Genomic DNA, 20,829 nt, shown 5'->3' with positions numbered 1-20,829 from the left:
GGCCCCGGAAACCACCATTCTACTCTCTGCTTTTATGAGTTTGCCTATTTTAGATGCTTCGTGTGAGTGGAATCGTGCAGGAATCGTGCAGTGTTATTCCTGTCACTGCCTTATTTCGCTTACCATAATGTCCTCGGTGTTCATCCACATCGTCATGCCACACACTGCAGGATTTCCTTCCTTTTTGGTGGAATACTGTGCTAGTGTATGTACACACCGATTCTCTTTATCCACTTATCCATCGATGGACAATTGCTAGTGGTCTTTAAAATTTTTATTGGCTCAAATTGTAATTTTAGGAATCCAACTAAGGCTGAATGAACAAACTAGTTTTAATTCTTTTTAATGCCTTTAGAGGAAAAGCAAACAAACAAACATAAAATCATCGGGAAAACAAGATCTGGTTATTCAGATGATAATTTTGACTGATGTTTAAGCCAGTGTGCTTTTTTAAAATTGATCAAACTTGTTAGAATAAAAAATGGTATGTGGGTGAACAAATAAACTCCTTCTAAAAAGGGAGAGTGTTCCTAGTTCCCATGCTGTTTAGATGAGCTGCTTCCCCCACGCCACAGTGAAGAAACATCCAAGGTTAATATAATTTAGAGATTCACCTAACTCCCTTATTCTGGTATTGACTAAAGGATAATTAACTCCTTTATTCTGGTATTGATTAAAAAATCATAGTGACTTATACTTTTATGGCACCCTTTATTGGGCAAGTTCTGCGAATGAGCAGGAAAAAAGAAAACTCACAGGGAGTGTGGATGTCAATAATTACCATTTTCCTCCCCAAGTGGAGACCTTAAATTCCAAAGAAAATGAGAGAAAAGATTTTACCAAATATTTTAAGTTAGAAGCAAAAGCTATCCCCTATCTCTTAGCAATCTATGATTTCCATTATATTTCTCACTCATGGTTCTCAAGTCTGGATGGATATTAGGGTCATTGGGAAGACTTAAAAAAGAAAAAAAAAAAAAGAAAGAAAGGCAAAGTCCCAGATTTGATTGTCTGGGGTGGGGCCCAGGTGTAGGTATGTTTTAAACACTCAGCAGGTGATTCCAGTTTGCAGCCCAGGTTGAGACCGCTGTTTGATGCTGACATATTACGGGAAGCTCAGCACTTGTCCTCAGAGGCTGCATAGGAAGAATGAGAACAAGTGGTTTGGGAAGGAGGAAAGAAAAGTCTTATTACTTGCCCTGGAAAGGAGGAAAAATGGTAGACCTTCTGTCTCAAAATCCAAATTTCCTGAACATAAGCAGAAATACAGAGCTTTTAGAGGGAGGGTCCCTCAGTTCTAGGCTGCTGTGGTTAACTATTGTAATTGTCCCATCTCTGCCAAAGACAAAGCCTATGACCTCTGCCAGCTGCCCACCTGGGGGGCTGGAGCTGCTTGGGATGGCTGAGTTATCTCTTTTAACAAAGAACTTAACCTGCCTCAGGGATGAAGGCCGGGATGCAGTTCTCAAAGAGTGGGAGAGGTTTTAAAGAGACAGTAAATTTTTGCCTTTTTTTTTTTTTCCAGACTATTCCCCCTGTTACATATTACCCACTCTAAATTTTACGCTTCCATATCTATGGGAGGAGGGATGACTACTCTGTTACAACAGTGCTTAAATGTCTATCCCTGGCTGAGTTCTTCCCTGGAACTCCAGATGCGTAGATTCAGCTGCTTCCTGGGTGCCAGACATGATGTCTCACAGGCTCCTCAGAGAGTAAAGCTGATCCCCGCAGGTACAGTGCTCTGTCTCCACCACGGCTCCCTCCTTGGGGGTGACCCCACCAGCCACATAGATGCTCAAGCCAGAAACCCAGAGTTATCCACCTTCCTCCGTCTTCCTCATTCCTTGCATCTAGTTAAACACTAATCAGTTGTTTCCTCCCAAGTCATTTGTGAGTCCTTCTCTACACTGCCCCATCTCAGTCCCTTTTCTCTCCCCCAGACGCTGTGTTAGAATCCTAACCAGCATCCATTTGATCTCCTCCAGCTCATGCACAAAGAAACCAGAATGACCTTAAATACAAAAATATGATGCTCCTTCCATAAGGGCCCTGATGCACCCTCAGAATAAGACTCAGAATAATAATGTGGCTTGCAGAGCCTTGCCCACTTTGCCCCATGCCTTTTTCTCCAGCTTCATCCACAGTGTCCCTCCTCTTCACACTTAGTGCTCCAACCATGTGGGCTTCCAGTCCTTTGAGCATGCTTTTCTAGTCAGTCGGCCCTGTTCATTCATAGATGTTGTACCCTCTTCCTAGAACACTGCATCTCTTCTCCCATTCCCCTCACCTAATACAGTGCTACTAACCGTCACTCTCAGTTGAAACCAACTTCAGTCCTCGGAGGGGGCTTCCCTGACTCTCTAGATTAGGATGGGTCCCCCATTAGAGACTTCATCAAACATCTGCCTCCTTAGATTATAAATCCAAGGCAAGTCAGGGAATGTATCTGTCACTGCCTGCAGTCTGGCTTTGGAGTCTGTACATTATGACTGATTGAAGGAATGAATAAACAAATGATCAGTATCAACTTTGAGGGAAGTTCCTGTGGTAATGCTCTGGCCTCTGTACTTGGTTCTTGCCTATACAAAATTCAAATCAACCAATCTTCTAAGACATAGAAGATGTCAACTAATTTTTAAATGATACAAATTGGAAGGAATGGCTTATGCATTCCTGTTTGTGGTGGCAAAATGCAAGGTTCCAAAAGGTAACAGCTGGCTGGAGTGATGAGTCAGAACTCACATATTGAAATTTAACAAAGATGCATGTAAAATCCTACCCTTGTGTTTTAGTCATTGCACAAGTATAGGACAGGCACATTTGTCACAGAAACAATCTAGGGAGAGTTAGTAGCAAGGAAGCTCCATTTGAGCTAGTGATTAACATGGCTCCGAACAGTGCTAATGCCATCTTAGATTCCTTTAATGGGTAAATGGGGCCTAACCAAGGCACCACAGGTCCCACAGTCCTGTGCTCTCATCCAGCCACTCTGGAATGTGCTTCTGTTATAGGATCACATTTTAATAGGATACACTCAGAAGAGCTTGACCAGACAGTAAAAAATTTGGAAGCACAGTTTATGAAAAATTCCATAAATATGAAATTCTGGGGAACAGTTTGGTTCTTTTAAAAAAGTAAAGGGCTGGTCTGTAGAAAACGAGGTTATACTTACACACCAGAAGGCAGCACTCGGACCAAGGATTAGCAATATCTAGCATCCTCTCTCTCGCCACGTCCTTCTTATCAACCTCTCTGATCCTCTCACTCTCTTTAACACCTGTTCTTTGTCCCTATGGGGTCGCTCGTCCCTTAGCCTCTCTCTGGACTCCCAGTTCATCCCCCCACTTTGCAGACCACAGATGCTTTCTTCAGCTGCCTTAGTGATACTCGGCCCCACTGAGCCCCGGGATGTATCACTGTGTCTCTTACAGTTTGTAATGTTGGGTCGTTCCTTTCCTTTGCTCCTCCTTCTGGCTTGTTGAAAATTGCCAGGGAAAGCCACACTGATCAGCACCGTGACTGATGTGTGCTGTCCCGCATCATGTGTGACAGATGTGTGCTGTCCCGCATCATGGACCTTCAGGCTGCTCGACATTCTTTCATTCATTGAATGAAATAGCCATTTCCTATCTCGCTCCCCTAAGGGCAGCTCTAAACCTTTATCCACTTTTTAAACTCCAAAGCAAACTCAAAAACTCACTCAGAGGAATGATTTCCATAAATTTTCCTCTTTACAATCTCAATTTTTTTTTGCTGCATCTTTATTCTCCTTTTCTGTCCTTCTCTCCTGTCTCAGAATTCTTAGAAAGAGAAAAAGAAGCATCTCTCCTCCTTTCCAAAACTTGCTTTTCCACATGGGTTTTGATACCATTTTCTCTCATTTCCTCTGGGACCTTGTTTCATAATTTATCTCCTCTCTTTCCCTCTTTAAATTCTTTCTCATTCCTGGCTCCTTCCCTCCCTCCATCAGTGAACATGCTCAAGCACTTTGGGAAGATTAATTGTGCAGTGATTGTCTTAAGATGGATTGGAGAGAGGAGAAACCATCCAGAGAATCCAATTAGGAGGCTTGTTTCAGAGTCCAGGTAAAAGATAAAGTGAACCTGTTCAGGTTCATGAAAGAAAGAATTCAGGACAGGTGAGATTCAGAGAAGACTTTGTTATCAGAATGACATGGTTGCTATTTATGACTTTCCCTTATTTTTCCTACTGTTTGTCAGCTCCCTGGGGGCAAAGATGGTATCAGATTCATCTTACTTTCTATCACAAAATCTGGCTGGAATGAGTGAATAGCTAGAATTGGCCCAAACCTTTGTTGGGGGAAGAGAGCTGCCATCTGGAAGGTATGTTTTTTAAAAAGAGGATAGTTGGTGACATAGGGAAGGGCATCTTCCTATTAGGAAGAAGGAAGAAAGGAGTAGACTTCTGTTCCTCCAAGTGTGGTCCCTTATGTTACTTCTCCACTGCTGCGGTAACAAATCCCCTCAAACTTAGTGGCTTAAAACAACACAAATTTATTTTCTTACAGTTCTGGAGGTCAGAAGTCGGAATAGGTCTCACTGGGCTCAAATCAAAGTGTCATCAGGGCTGCATTCCTGAGCTTTAGGGGAGAATTCTCTTTCCTGCCTTTTCTACCTGTTAGGAGCTGCCTGCATTCCTTAGCTCACGGCCCCCTTTTATCTTCAAACCCAGCATGGCTGCTCAGGGCTTTCTCACATTGCATCACTCTCATGCTGACTCTCTTTTGCCTCCACCCAATTATAAGGATCCTTGTGATTGTACTGGGCCCACTGAGATAATCCAGGATGATACCCCATCTCAAGATTAGCTGATTAGCAACCTTAATTCCATCTGCAAACTCAATTCGCCACAAAACCTAATATGTTCACAGGTCCCAGGGAATGAGGGCATGGACATCTTTGGGGGCATTATGCTGCCTATCATATCCCTGGATAAGCAGTGTCTCTATCACCTGGGAGCTTATTAGAAATGCAGAATTCAGCACCACCACCACCCACCGCTGAATCAGAATATGCATTCTGACCAGATCCCCAGGCATTTTTAATGTATCTTAAAGTTTGAGAAGCCACTACTAGACTATCTCTAATATCCTCTCCACTTTAAACTTCCCATGCCATGATTCTGTGAAAACTACATTTTTTTTCCATCTTCAAATCTTCATTATTCTTTCTAATCCTGGTTTCCTGCCAAAAAAAAAGTTAATTTTTGTTCATACCTCTGGTGTTAATTCCCCAAAAGTCAGCCAAGTAGAACATGACAACACCTCGTGCATATTTTTTGCTGGCAGGAAGTAGATGTTGGAAAAGGCAATTAAATTAGGGAATTAGCCATGATGCAAAGGTACTGGTCCGCAAAGCGTATTTTCTTCCCCCAAGAAGATTTGTAGGAGAACTGCCTTCATTAGCGTGTAGATAATATTAGTGGCCCAGCAAGTGAAGCAAAACATACACAGATGAGGTGTTTTTAAGGCATCTCTGAATGGGTCAGTGTTTGAGAAATGTGACCAAAGCTGATTATAAAATTCCTTTCAAAGTTGCAGGAATGGCAAACCCATAAATAACTCTGGTTCTTGTTGGTGTGAGAAGGAGGTTGCTGGCTGTCTGATTGCTGTCCTTATTTAGGGATGAGATTAAGCTCACCTCCAAGATTGCAAGTTCCTCAAGGCAAGAGCCAGCCATATGCTGTGCCTGGCACCTAGGAGGCACTCCGTACATTTTGGGCTCGAATCCATTAAGCTTTTTAATATTGTGTAATACTTTATGTTGAATTAGAGATGCACTAAGAAAAATGGATAAATAAAGCCCAAATATGTGAACAACCGTCTTTCTTGCCTCCCTGCTTCCTTTTACTCATGTGGTCAGTCATTCATCCATTTGACAAACTTTTATGAATTGTCTGCTGAATGCCACCCATTGTCCTAAACCCTGTGGATGTCAAAACACACTTCCCTGTCATTCAGGGGGCAAGTAGTCACATGAGTAAATGAGGATGGTAACATCGGTGCTGGAAGAGGTGTGTATGCGAGGCTCCGGGGCCTCTCTTCTCCCATCTGCCATTCACATTCTAATTGGACTTTTCTTTAAAATCTTCCGTTTCTCACCTTTGCCAATTGGATTAATTATTTGGCTTTATTTATTTTTGTTTCCAGCTCCAGCTACTAATGTTGCCTCCAGGCACTCGATACTTGCTCTAGAAAATGAAACCCTCACAAACTAGTGCAAGTAAAAAAAAAAAGACAGTTATAAAGGTTTGGCAAGGTCTCCTGGGACTTCAGGAAAAGTTAAAGAAGCAGGAAAGAGAGAAAATGAGTCAGCTCTGACACCAGCCCCTTTTCATCTCCACTCCGGTTTCTCTCTCTGTGTTGACTAGTTCAGGCTCCCAAGGCAGAGAGTCTGGTTGGCCCACTTTGTCTTTCTAGCCAGGCCACTTCCTGACCACTGGGATGCATCGTCACTGTATTCTGATTGCTTCCTTCATAGCACTCACTTAGCATGAATTGCAATTAGAGATTTTTTTAATTTACTTCCTTCTCTAGGTTTGGCAGTGACCATATGGTTTGTTACTGCCGTACCCGCTACTAGTGCAGTACCTGATCATAGTAGACATTTAGCAAATAATGAAATGAAAGAATAAGAGGAGGACAGAAGCACATGTTAGCCACCCTAAAGATGGACTTCTTTATGGTACCTGTGGGAGGCACCAGTGGAGGCAGAGTCTTAGGTCCAGTGACCTTTTAGCAAGGCTATGGAGGAAGGAGGTTCCCTAAGAAGGGGGGAGCACAGGGCAATCTTACCCAAATAAGTCTTGACCAATACTTGAGCCATGTGGTCTTTCAGTCTCAAAGCCACACCTAGAGAGGCCCTTTTCCTTTGTGGCCCAATGCAAATGCTCACACTTTTTTCTTTTAAAAATTTATTGAGCAGCTAATATATGCCAAATTCTGTCAGACATTTTACATGCATCATCATCTCTTTCTGTTTTACAGGGACTCTAGCAGATAATATCCTCATTTTACAGCTACGGAACCAAGTTTCAAAGATTTAAGTAGTTCACCCGAGGTCATAGAGCTAGCGTGTGGCAGAGCCAAGATTAGAACATAGGTCTGTTTAATTCCAGAGCTCTTTCCACGACATTTGGCTCTCTCCTCTATAAAGTATTCTCCCCTACTCGGGCAAACTTAATTGCCTCCTTCTCTGTAGTACCACAGTACCTTGTTCATAAAGAGAGTGCAGTACTTATTACATACTTTTATGATAGACGTTTCTGGCTCCACTGCTAGACTGTGCCTCCTTAGAGCAGAACTATATCTGGGTCTTCTTTGTATCCTCAGTTCCTGTCACTTAGTGGGGCTCAACCAATGTCTGTCTGCTGAGCTGTGCTTTGGAAGGATAGACAGGCAGTTAACTGAGCTTTTTCACATTTTTTAAACTCCAAAAAATACCATTAGTACCTTGTTATATAGAAGTAAAATTGTAAGAATTTAAAGTCTCATAAATCTTCTTCCAATCTCTGTTACTGAAGTTTAAAGAGCACATATATGTTCTACCCGTATACCGCTTAGACACATCACAGTCAGTGAGAGCAGCCCCCTGTTACTGTGGATGGTAGATACAGAGTGCTGGGGTGGGCCCTGTCCACACGCACTGCTGGAGGCTTCCTTTGGCTCAAAGCAACAGCCTAGCATGGCTATAAGTTGGCATTCTCTCCCCGGATAAGTATTTATTACATAACTACTACAGGAACCATATTAGTCACTCGGGGGTGGGCATGGTGATTATCCAAAAATGACAGACGAGGATTCTGCTCTCACATTGCTTACTATCTAGGAGACACAACATGCCCACAAATACATGGGCTATAAAGGAAAAGGTGCTAAGGTTTAAAAGACACCTACAGACAAAGCACTATGGGAGTTGAGTCAGGGATGACTTCCAGCAGAGAGGATCAAGGAGGACCTCATGGAACACATGGCATCTCTGCTGGCATGTAAGATTCAGACAAACAGACACATCTCAGGTCCAGGGAGCCGTCAGGGACAGATGCAGGGTGTGGGGAGGGGAGGTAAACTGGGCCTGAGGAGCTTGGCTGTGAAGGGGTAGAGTGGGGGGGACATTTGGAAAGCAAGTTGGAGCCCAATTGCTGATGGTCTTGAATTTCACTTTATTCTTAAATTCTTAGGGAAGGGAGTAAAATAGTCATGATGATATTAATACTTCAGAAAGAGCAGCCACCTCAGAATGAATTTGCAGGGGAGAGTCAGAAGCAGAGAGAGCAGTTATTTTATGGTTATTTGATAATGCTTGTTCTTTGCTGAATCACACAGCTGTGTAGGTGGATTGAAAACTTTGGTCAGAACCATGTTTGAAACTCCAATGCAGTTGAAATGGCTCATTGGGAAGCCAAGAAGAATTTCTAAGCAGTCATCACACACAGGCCCTCAAAATTCACAGTGTGAATGAAGAAATCTGTTAACAGCTCCTAAACCAGACAACTGGGGTACAGGGGAGGTAGGTTAATGGGGGAAGTGTCCATAGGAGTCACAGCGCCTGGCTGCCTGCTTAGTGCACGCGAGCAGAACTGGGCAGAGCCTGCGCAGCCAGATAGGGAAGCCCCAGAGAGAGGAGAGAATCGAGGTTAAAACGCTCGAAAGGTAACATCAAAACAACGTGCTATTTCTAGATAGCAAATTGACTTTGCCAAACCAGATTGAAATTAGTAGAAGCAAAACAGGGGAACGTAATTTCGGAAAGGTAGAGCAGTTGCTAAATGAACCGCTAACTAGCAGTCTTGATTGTCCCTCAACAGCCAGAGCGGGCCCCTGATGGGACCACTCGGTTTATGGCGTGAGAGTCCTGCAGGGGTGCACTCCAGTGCAGCTTCAGACAGTGGCTTAGGTGTGAAGAAGCTGCAGCAGCCGGCACACCCGCCCGAGCTGTGGCAATGGAGCAAAGGCTGTGCCTGTGAAGCTGTGCCAGAGAACAGCCTCTGCAAAACAGCCGCTGCGGGCGTGAATTTTATGAGTTCTCCGTATGCAAACTACCATTAGTCACGCATTGATTGATCCATTCCTCCGGGAGCATCCATCCTCAGAAGCTTCATTTCCAACTGCAGAGGCAGCCCTGCAGCACAACCTCACTATAACACACACTGCTTTGGTCATCCTCGCCTTGTGTTTGGAGCTGCTTCATAATGAGGGCTGTTTTAGATGAACAGGCTCAACCCTTTAGGATTCTGCTGAGTCATGAATAGTGACACAGTGAGGGTCCTGTATTTTTATGTGCACGTAGAAGTGCACACGATTTCTCCATCTTTCTCAAAGCCATTTCCATAGGAAAATAAGTGTAGTGAATTTATAAATAACAAGGTTGAGAAACAATGCTGCTCTTTTCACATTAGCCAAGCCCAGTGATTAAAGCAGACACAGAGGTTGGCCCAGAAATTCACTAGAATTCAACATTACTGTATAATATCCAAGATAGGCAGAAACTGTTTTTTTCTTTTTCTTTCTTTTTTTTTCATTTCTGTAAAACTTGGAATGCATGTCTTAATTAGATATCTTCCTCTGGGAATTGTATCCAATATTTAGCTAGATTTGATATCAGGACTCAGTTATGGACAATTTTCTAAGGATACATTCAAAACTAGGATATATAAAATAACAAGAACAGAAAATGTTTTCTGTGCACATCTGGCCATGGTTATGTTTTTTTTTTTTTTTCTTTTAAAGGAAGATAGTCAAGAGCAGTATAAACATCTAAAAAGGAAGTGTCTCTACAAGCAGTGGTTTATTTTGTGTTTTGCCTTAATGTAATAAAATGTATTGTGTTTTGCAGGGGAGGGATTGGAAGCAGGAGAGCAATTATTTTATGTTTATTCCATAATTCTGGGTCTTCACTATTCACACAGCTATGTAGGTGGATTGAAAACTTTGGTCTAATGTAACTGTAATGTAGTTAATATAATTAATAACTAAGCATTGTATTATTTAGAAGGGCATGCCTGATGTGGTAATCATGACAGTGATTATTAGGAAATTTTGTATAATATGAGCTGAACCATGATGGCTTGAAATGCTAGATTTTATTTAAAAGAACAATATTAGAAGGGTAACATGTAATTTTTATGCTAACTCCAATGCACTGGTAACTATGAGGAAAATATTATTTATTGTTGGACATACTCTGTTAATGACCTTCCTGGGCTGGATGTGGGGGTTTTGCTTTTGTTTTTGTTCTCCCCATCTTGGCTGGCTGAGGGATGCTCAGGAGACCCACACCATGTGCACAGCCTCACAGCCCTTGCAGGATCCAGTCCCCACCCACTTCTGGCCCCATCGTGTACTCTAGAAGCCTTGCCCTCTGCCCCTCCGAACTCACCTCCAGCTGTTCTTCATCTGTGCCTGGCTCCTCACTCATGCTGTTCCCTCTTCCCAAAATGCCCTTCCCCTTCCCCTCCCACCATCTCCTCTCACTCGTCCTCCAGGTCTCAGCATATCACATAAAGTCACGTGTCCCTCTGACACAATTTTATAGCACTTACACACAAAGTATATTTATTTTGTGTGATCCTTTGATCAGTGTGTGTATCCCCTTCTAGTCTCTGAATTCCAGAAAGCATGGTGTCTCGTCAAACAATAGGCATCAAAAAATATTCACTGAACTGGATTTTTAAAGAGAGTACAGAGAAAAAGTGAGAAAGAACTTAGATTTGAAGAAGTTAATTTTTTAATGGAGGCTAAAAGAATTAAGAACCATAAAATGTGAGAATAGAAAATAACCAAAGGAATCTTGAATCATTTATACACAAATATATATATTATATTAGAGTCCTCGGTAAAACTCACATATTTAGCATTTATAAATGTCAAGATCCGAAACCAGCTTTCTCATCTATAGGGTCAGCACCTCTGCAAGTCATATACCCATAGCTTATGCTGCTTTCTCATTACAACCTTAAGACTCATATACAGATCTATACGGAGTAGGCTGCCTATTTTCTAACATAATCGGGAAATAGGCTTTACTGCTCAAATAAATGTTCAGGTCAATAACATCACATTACACATACTGTACCCATATAATCCATATTCCATGAATCCAATTACACTAAACTGCATTTGACTCTAAAACTCACTGGTCATTATTTAACCACTGAGGAAAACATGTAAAGAATGTACAGTGCTTTAATGATCGCTTACCTTTGTACCATGCAGTACTCTAGTATTTTTCAGTAGCAGCTTCAGTAATCCCTTTGATAGAAAACTGGGTGAGCCAGATTTCTCTAAAATAGATAACAGCATTCTGTAGTAACTGCAAATTCTATGAGATAAAAGTCAATTAGTTCTAATAGGCTAGAAGAAAGAATACATGCTAAATTTGACTAAGAAATGGATATAGGTCACTAAACATTGAATATAAGCTTTAACCTGTTGAAATCCTTAACTCATACATATATTTACTTTTACTATTTTATTTAGTTATTTTTTAATTTTTGGTACAAAACATCCTACAGTGCATAGTTTTAAAATTTGAAATGTTTGATTTTCAGAAGTGTGAGAACATTTTCTGTGAGATGGCTAAGACATTGTATTTTAAAAATACAATGCCCCACATTTTTGTATCTGTATAAACATTAATGGAGTTTCATGGCACACTTCTGTGACCCCAGAGATGTCTGTTTCTACTGGGCAGATAGAGAAGCTGAGGCATGAGGCTATTTCTGTATGGCTTCTAAAGATACCCCCTGAGCCAGTGGAAAGGAAGCCTGAGACAGAAAAAGATTCTGTGTCCTCAATGAAAACACATCTTGTATGCATCTGTAGTCTTGGGGGAGGGTAGACTGCAAAACCAGAGTTGGCTTTTCACACTTACTCCTACAGCCCTACAAGGAGATCTTTGTAAAAATGTGTACACAAATAAAGTGGGTATCAAGGTGATCACCAGGATGAATTTCACTGGTCTGCAATGCCTTGAGTATGCCTGATGGCAACAAGATGGATTAGTTGGCTTTTCAGGGCCTTTCTAACAGTTGTAATTCTATCCAGGGGATGATTTATAGATAAAAGTATTTAAAAGTGTTAACTTTTCTTTTTCTTTTCTTTTCCTTTACAGATATATGCAGTCAGATCAGTTGTTCCCAACAAAAGCAATAATGAAATAGTCCTGGTGCTACAACAATTTGACTTTAATGTGGATAAAGCCGTGCAAGCCTTTGTGGATGGTGGGTATACATGTCCCCTGGAGCCGAAGATGTTGGAACTAAATATTCCATAGAGTCCGTATTTTTTCATTAAATGAACTGAATATCAGTTACCAATGCTTTAGTTCTCATAAAAATATGCTAGGTTTTAAAAACACACGGTCATACTCAGTAAGAGCAGAATTTGGAAGTTCTTTTGCCCTCATTTGAAATGAAAGGGATTGTGGATAGTTTTCAAAGAATGCTGGTTATCGTGCTTCTAATTTCCTTGTCCACCAGTCCCTCCAACTTGTTCTTAAACATCCTTTATTTGGTGATGTCCTTGTTAATAGAGGATAATGTACTTCATTCCTGACCCAGAATGCCTTCTCACTTCTTCAGTCAGTGTAATTCTACTTGGCTGTATGACTGGAATCCTTGTCCTTGATGCTTATGTAGTCTAGAGGATTGGTTTATCTTTTAATATTATTATTTTATGATTTTTAAATTGCCTAATTAATCAAGAATATCTACCTTGAAAACCTTTTTGCTTCTTGAAAAAAAACATGTATTGTTTAGACAGTCCATTGCCAGGGATATCATAGAATCTAAAGTCTCAGGAATATGTTTATCCTATAAATTTACAGCTTAATGCTTTAGACTACCTATCAATTATGGGGAAATTCTCCTCTCCTAATCAAATTAAACAAGTGTCAGTTTTGAACAAAGATCTCTTACCTGTCCTTAGTTATCATATGTCTTCTGTCCTGGTATCAGTTTCTATTTTGTAAATTTGGACTAGCTAAATATAATCTGACAAATAAGGTCTGAGAAGACCTGCCAGCACATTTCTCAGTTGTATCCTATTAATATTTACACTTTATTTGTCAAGGACAGTTTTGATTTACTTATCTTCCTAGAAGTAGAATAACCTTCTTGAGTTTCTACAAGTATAATTGCATTTCAGGGCAAGATCTTGGAACCAAGCAACATGCTTACATTCTGATATCAGCAGTCAAGGGTTAGTATCCTAACTGAACTGACAAATGATTATCATTCAAAATAGACCTGCAAGCAAATTCACAGCACATAACTTTTTTCACTGTTTTCCCCTGCTTTGTATACTAACAGAGAATCTTTAGTCATAGGGAAAAAATAGTAGAGAATGCAATACTAATCTGACTTTGCAACATTAGGTACAATTTGTCTCAGAAAATTTTTGGAAATATGCATATCCTGGCCCAGCTAAATTCTCTTTTCAGGTTTCACTTGCCAACATCACTTGCATGGAAAAAAGCTTTAGGAACGGAAAAAGGTTATTATCCCCATTCCTTCCTACCCGTACTTGGATTGAGGCCCCCATGTTCCCCACCGTGAAAGTTTTTATTGCAGAATGACCTTGATGAGATGCACAGACTCGCAATAACTGATGGACTGTCATCGAATCTGTTTGTATTTAAATAGAGCACCTAGCTTTTCCTTGAAATGTTCACCTTGTCAATGTTGAGATCTCATTAATAAAACTCATTGATTACTGAGAATCCTCCTATCATTTTGGTTGGGGATGAATAGGAAAACTTGTTTAAAAACCACTGAGTGTAAAAAATATTTGTTAGGAGTCATTTATGAGGTGTATGCAAAGCACTGTTTCCAAGTAGCTAAAAAAAAAACTCCAAGTAGTTTCAGTATAATTAAAATTTAATAATAACAGTTTCAAAATTCTCTGTAAATATGGGTATTTCTTCTTCAGAATTACTCTCTAAAGCTCCTTGTCCAAATTATAAATAGAATTTATATCAAAATATGAAAATTAGAGGACTAATTGAATATTGCAGTTCTGAAAGCAGTAAGCAACGCACCACCTTCTTCTGATTAAAAAGAACAGTATTTAACATTTTTTAAAATTTAATTTTATTTAGAAAACTGAAGCTTAGCTATAAGAACTACCCTAATTATTGTTAACCACTAGAGTGATTTACCAAAAAACCTAATGAAAGTGACTCTCTAAAGTTATTCAAAAGAAAAATACTATGAAACATTAAATCTCTTAGCAAATTAGAGAAAGACCAGCCCAGTTAATAAAAAGTCTAAATTATAGCTTACTCCTAGGTGCAGTCTTATTATTTCAAGTACATGTAACTCAAATAAGTCTAAGAGAGGCATTGGATTGGAAACTTTAAATAGATAGGAATAATTAGCCTGTCTAAACATTAGGCAAAGCCGTATGGCCTTCTGCTTCTCTAAGAGTGACAGCAGACTCAATAATTGGGACCCTACTAATTTGAAATCTGTTATAAAGACCAGCCTGAAGTTTATCTTTTGTTTAACCAACACACTCCTTGTAGAGAGCTATTAGTATAATAAGATTGTATGAGAATGCTTAAAATTGCTCAAAGACTACATTTAAGAGGTATCTTCTTTCAGTAGTACTGTACCTATTTATTTGGAAACAGCTGATGTACTCATTACCAATATACTTGTTCTTGAAATTACCTCTGTCACATTTGGAATGAATCAATTAACTTTGTTAGACTGTGTGGAAACACTGATTGTAGCTGACCAGTAATAAAACATTTCTTTAAAAATATTTTATAATTGAATCAGGTTAAGTTTTTCCTCTGGGTCAGTGCAGTTCCATATATGTATGTGAATGGGATGGACAGAACCTGGGACGCAACTCTCCATTTAGTGAACTTCTTAGATTTCAAGGTGGAAGGCTTGTAAAGACCACATCACATCCCTATCCACAGTGCCTCGAGAGAAACCCACATCATATAATCTGTCTTCCTCATCCCCCTGCAAGTTGTGAACATAATGAGTAGGAGCAGAAAAAGGAATGGAAGGGCCAAAAGAAAGCTATGATTAATAATATTCAGAATCCCATGTTTGGTTCAGAAGATTATAGGTATCTTTATTCATATATCAAACAGAATAATTTTAATTCTACCTATGGCAATGAAGCTATCAGAAAATTCTGAAGATATATTTCATTTTCCCTAAGACAATATAATGATAAAATAGTAAGCTTCATGTAGTGGGGCTTAATACTTCGATAAAACCAAGATCACGCAGTGAATTAAATGAAAATCTGGGAAATAAAAAATGAAACTGGCATTTTTATTAAGGTAGGATGTATCAAAACAAATGAAAAAGCCAAAAAAAAAAAAAAATTGCTACCAAGATGGAAAGACAGGGATGAATTTTGTGTGGTGTTTTATTATGTGAATGCTTGTTGAAGATTCTTTGTCTTTGTCTAGGCAGTGCAATTCAAGTTCTAAAAGAATGGAATATGACAGGAAAAAAGAAGGTAAGATTAATATTGGTTTTAAGTTAGTAAAATCTTCAATCAAAATCTTCATAGTTGTTATCATTTAACAAAGCTGCCAATTTTATACTTCTTTCAAATATGTTAATATATACACCCAGAAAGCTTCCAAATTCGTGACTCTCTTAAATTACCAGCCATTGTCTCTGCTAATGCCCTTATTTTCTGTTCGGTGTTTTTAACTACCAGGTGTGCTTAAGAAGTTCCAGAGTTGTTTTTCTTTTTAAGTATTAAGGGGAGCCCAGCCAGAGAATTTAAAGGATTCAAAACATGAACTTGCCTGAACATATCTAGTAGCACAAAGAAAAAAATCAAGGAGTGTTTTAAAGATGGCAGAAAAGCTCTAGATCTATTTTCACATGTGTTTCCACCTGAAAGAATTTCTCCAAGGCTGCCCCGAGATACTTTTTGGGTTGAATTCTATGGTAGATCTTTAATAAAAGAAGAAAAGAAAATGCCTTAGAACCATAAGTAAGGGGCCTTCTTGAGCACCAGTGTACTGCTCCTTAGAACAGAGGGAAGGAGATTTTACTCGGTCTCACTCGAATTATTTTGCTTTCTTGTCTAGTCACAAAGAGTCTGTGACTTCTGGGCACATGTGAGGTGTGCTTGTGCACACGCTAGCAAAACTCTACTGTTCTTTTCAAAGTAACCCTCCCACCCGTGCCCACCACGACACGGTAAGGCCCTGTGTTTGGGCCCTGCCAGGATTCAGTGCACCAGTCTACCTTTTCCTGTGAGGAAGATCACAGGCCTGTGAAATGCGTTTGGAACAAACAAAAAATGCAGTATTACTTTCATAAAATCCCAAGATTACTGGAATTGTCCCTTCCCCTTTTTTCTCCTCCTCGTTTCACATAGAACGGGAAGAATCGTGAGATTTTTATAACCTCTGTATACCACCATCTTTGACAACCTCTGCTTGTCTTTAATCATAGTTTCCCAGGCTTCTGTGTGAGCTGAAGTTGATTTGCAAGTGATTTAAAGGCAGTATTTATACTTACATAGAAAAACTTCAAATGTGTGGTTTGGGTGTTAAATTTCTCTGATGGGGAAAAGAAGAGCAGACAGAAGCTGCAGACCCAGCTCTTTACTGAGTCTCCCTCTTGGAGGTTCAGAAGGAAGATGGGCCCCCCAGCCCAGCAGATGTGGACTGTGAAAATCAGAAGCCACTGGGGGTTGCTGGGGAGCAGGTGCCGTGGGCCCTTTGTTTCACCCCTGGACGCACATCGCTCTCCTGGAGGGGCCATGATTATGGGTTTGGAAGGAAAAGAAAAGGAGTAGGGAGGAGAATTGAGAAGGCAAAACTGTTTCTTTGTATTTCTTTTCTAAATGTACTGAAGGACAAAGCCAGGGTGATGTTCACCTGCACAAACCGATTCAGCGGGTGGGGCAGGATCTTCCTGATGGGTCGGTGTCTGTTCTGATTGGCCGGGGCCTGTGCCATACCACTTGTTGAGTACATCAGATATCAACTGGGTACAAAAACACGTCAAGTAAAGCACACAACATAATTAGGAGGCACATCTTCTTAATTTCCTTGACATTATTATTTACCATTAAAGCATTTTAGGGGAGATATAGTAAAACCCTACTTTTAGTCCCCTGTGATACTAGGGTCTAAAAAATTTCAATTGCATAAAATGCAGTGTTGTGTTATTTCAAAGTAAATAAAATGAAGCCTTATAATGCTGTTCAGCTAGCAGCCAGGAGGTCCAGGGGTCCAGCTGCACAATCCAAAGCCAGGTGGACTCACATCAGTTTGGCGTTACCTTGGAGCAGTTGTCTGCTCCAGCTTCAATATGGGGGGATGATTATGGATCCCGTGGCTACCTGGGACCTCCTGGACCAGGGCAGCAATTCCAGGAATCTCCTGGTTGGTTTGGGGCCTTCTCCATCCTCATTTGCCTGCCTTTCCCTCCCAGTCGTCCCTTTTGCCCCCTGTCCTCCCCAGACGGTGGGGACCTCAGTGTGCTCCTGACTCCTCCAGCCCCGTCACCACTTTAAGAAATGAGAGCTGTTCCCCAATGACACAATAAATCAATTCAAGTTTTCTCAGGATGGATATCACAAGACTTCACTGTATCACCATTCATGTATGTGGAGCCTCAAGTTGCTCAAATAATGTGTCAGCTATTTAAGCCATTCCTTGTTATTTTTTCCTCTTAATGGAGCCTTTTTGTTTACTGTTTATGAAAGTTTATAGATCTTATTGGAAGAAAGAAGATATGTAAATTAATTTGGATGGTTATTAAAGACATAGGTGTCTTTACCCATTCTAAGAGCCAGGACCCACAAAAGATCTTACTTTCATCTCTCAGATTCACCTTGTATTTATTTCAAGGGTCTGAGCTTGAATTATTCATATTACTTTCTCATTTGTTTCTCATTCTAGAACAACAAAAGAAAAAGAAGCAAGTCTAAGCAGCACCAAGGCAACAAAGATGCTAAAGACAAGGCGGAGAGGCCTGAAGCAGGGCCCCTGCAGCCGCAAGCGCCACAGATACAAAACGGCCACGTGAATGGCTGCGAGAAAGACAGCTCATCCACTGACTCTGCCAACGAGAAACCAGCGCTGATCCCTCGTGAGAAAAAGATCTCGATACTCGAGGAACCCTCAAAGGCACTTCGTGGGGTCACAGGTCAGTGATGCTTAAGTAAAGTTGCGTAGGAAGGCACAGCGGAAACGAATGCACAGGGAGCTCCTCGGGGCAGTCGTTGACACTGTTGATATTGTTGGAAACGAAAGGTTGTTCTTCTGCAGGGTGCACGGCAAAGGAGGGGGCAGAGTAGGGTGGAACAGGGCCAAAGAATAAACGCTCCGTCTAGCCCTGCACTAGATCAGAGGTTTTTTAAATGGAAATTCTACTTTAATGAAACGTTCTATATAGACACCTTTGCTGGAATTCACCGGGAGTAAGGGAAGGATAATCACTGACAAAAGGAAATGCCATAAAATGTTTTCCTTTAGCAAGAGTAGACCAGATTGTTGTAACTCCTGGTATTTTGTATATGATATGACAAAACATAATCCTTTAGGGTGTTAGAATCTGGAATGTTAATTTTTTGTGCTGCCGCTATACATTAATTAATCTATGAAAGGCTACTTCTTAATCCACTGTTTGACCTAGGGTGCATCATTTCTTCTCTATGGTCTCATTTCCTTTCTGAAAAATAAGGATACTACACTGAAATGTACTAGATCAACGGTTCTCAATACTCTCTGACCCAATGCCCCATTTTATAGTAAATCCTAAAATAAAATTTATACGTAATATAACCTACCTAGAAACAAAATTTCAATAAAGTAAAAATATAAGAAGTTCAGGAATAACTATTAATACAATAGAAAGCCTTAAAAAGTGGCCAGATGTTCACATCCACTTATAATGAGTCACTTTGCAATTAAAAGAAGACAGTAGTTAACTGGCTATTCTGGACACTGTTTCTTTGTGTTTGACTTGTGCAGTAAGAGCTCAGTAAGTATATTTATATGTGTACATGGAAGCACTGTGAATGCAGCTGCTATAAATGCAGACCAAGGCGGGGTGGTGGGTGTCAGCTCCAACACTATGGCTGCTAGTGTGGTTGGCTGTGTAATTTTCCACATAGAGAAAAGCTCTTAGCCATGGTCTGAACACTCTTAGGAAGATGTCCTAAGGAAATGCCATCTGCCCTTTATTTACACAATAGCTGAATCCTGGAAATCTAAGTAAATCCTGGAAATCCATAGTAAAACTGTCTAGGCTCACATACTTATATTTTTTTTAAACAATCATGAGTTGTGCAGGAGGACATGAGAAGGTTCAGGACACAGGGCAATTCTCTGTTTTGCAGGACATTCCTGAGATTATATGTCATGTGGCATCCCCCCGACACACACATATACAATCACTTTCATAAGTTTTAAAATCGCTCCCTCAGGTTTTCAGAATGCCCCCTAAGAGGTGGTAGATCTCTTTGTAAGAACCACTATGCCAGCTGATCCCCAAAGTCCTTCTTTTAGTTCTAAAATCCTGAGTTTATTGAATCAGTGGCTTTTTAAACTCCTCTCATATTCAAAGCGGTGTGCTAGCTGCCACCGTAGATTTAGAGAAGGCTGTGGTATGGTCTAGACCCTGAGGGAATCGCATTGTGATATACTCAAAGGGAAGGCTATGGACTTCCTGGCGAGTTTAAGGTTTGGAGAAGAGAGTGCCACATCTAACAAGTGATCCAGGGAGATTTCCTGGGAGCAATGGGTGTTGAAGGCTCAAAAGACTCGAGGTGGTAGAAGGGACTTAGAGGGTTAGAGAGAAGTAAGAAGAACTTTTGTCAGCACCCTCATACATTGCATACCTGCTGTATACGAGGCCGTGCCATCCTCTGACAAACCAATGAACAAGACACCATCTGTGCCTAGGAAGAGTTCGGTATAGCAGAAGAGACAGAGATGCAAACAGAAAATCTGTTTTGGTACATGGTGACATGTACCAAATCAGGGATACAGTGAGGAGGCATTAGATAACTGACACACTGGTAAGTTCTTAAATTGCTCACAGTCAAAGCACATTAATTATTTTCCAGAAACACATTTCCTAACAGCTCCATTAATAGTGTCGTAATTCAGGTCATCATTATTTACTGTACGATGGTTTCTTAAAGCCAAACAATAATAATAGCAAAAATAACCTATTTCATTTTGAATCCAAATTCTCCAGGAACTTTTTAATTCAATTTTTACTATGTCTACAATTTTGAGAATGTTTTGATTTATAGTCAGAGCAAGAGAAAGAAAAATAATCGAGCAGCAGATTCCCAACTTTACTTGTTATTGCTTTCATGTGAATTACTTTCAAAATCTAATTACTCAAGTTGCTGTCTTGATATCAATCATAGACTAAAAGCCTAGTATGTATATATTTTCATTTGTTTATAATTTATGCCTTCTTCCTAAAACAATGTCAGTAACTCTATCAAGAATATGACATTAGAGTAAGCGCAATGTAGAAGGGCTTCACTTCACAGTGGATAGCTGCCTTGAAAAGTTCAAGACCAACCAGGGGAGTTCTTCATGCAAGGGGCTTCTGTAAACCCTAACATGAAACTTTCTGTGCAGAATCCTTTATTGCACCAAGAGCCATCCCAGCATCCCTTCCATTTAGTGTGAAGGCATTGAGGTATGTCAGTAGTATTTGTTTTTGTTTTTTTAAATTCCTGATCAAGTCAAAGTATTATTTGTTAATGTCACTAATTCAGTACAAATCTCTGCACTTCATGTAAATTTTTCTGTTAAAGAATAAATGATGGTAATAGAAGGTTAT

The 20,829-nt window shown here is 40.3% G+C and overlaps 1 protein-coding gene across 8 annotated transcripts in view; it reads left to right on the top strand.

Annotated features, from left to right (window-relative positions):
* SPATS2L (spermatogenesis associated serine rich 2 like) overlaps nt 1-20,829 on the top strand; it is a 152,324-nt gene that overhangs the window by 84,119 nt on the left and 47,376 nt on the right. For all 8 annotated transcript variants that reach the window (XM_069488255.1, XM_069487915.1, XM_069488454.1 and 5 more), the window contains 3 exons: nt 12,135-12,243; nt 15,459-15,508; nt 17,922-18,168. In XM_069488255.1, the coding sequence (XP_069344356.1) occupies nt 12,135-12,243; nt 15,459-15,508; nt 17,922-18,168 (406 nt within the window). The remainder of the gene's footprint in view (nt 1-12,134; nt 12,244-15,458; nt 15,509-17,921; nt 18,169-20,829) is intronic.

This window comes from Eulemur rufifrons, chromosome 1, assembly GCF_041146395.1.
Source record: "Eulemur rufifrons isolate Redbay chromosome 1, OSU_ERuf_1, whole genome shotgun sequence".
In the NCBI taxonomy this organism is placed as follows: domain Eukaryota; kingdom Metazoa; phylum Chordata; class Mammalia; order Primates; family Lemuridae; genus Eulemur; species Eulemur rufifrons.
This window is presented reverse-complemented; position numbering and strand designations above follow the sequence as displayed.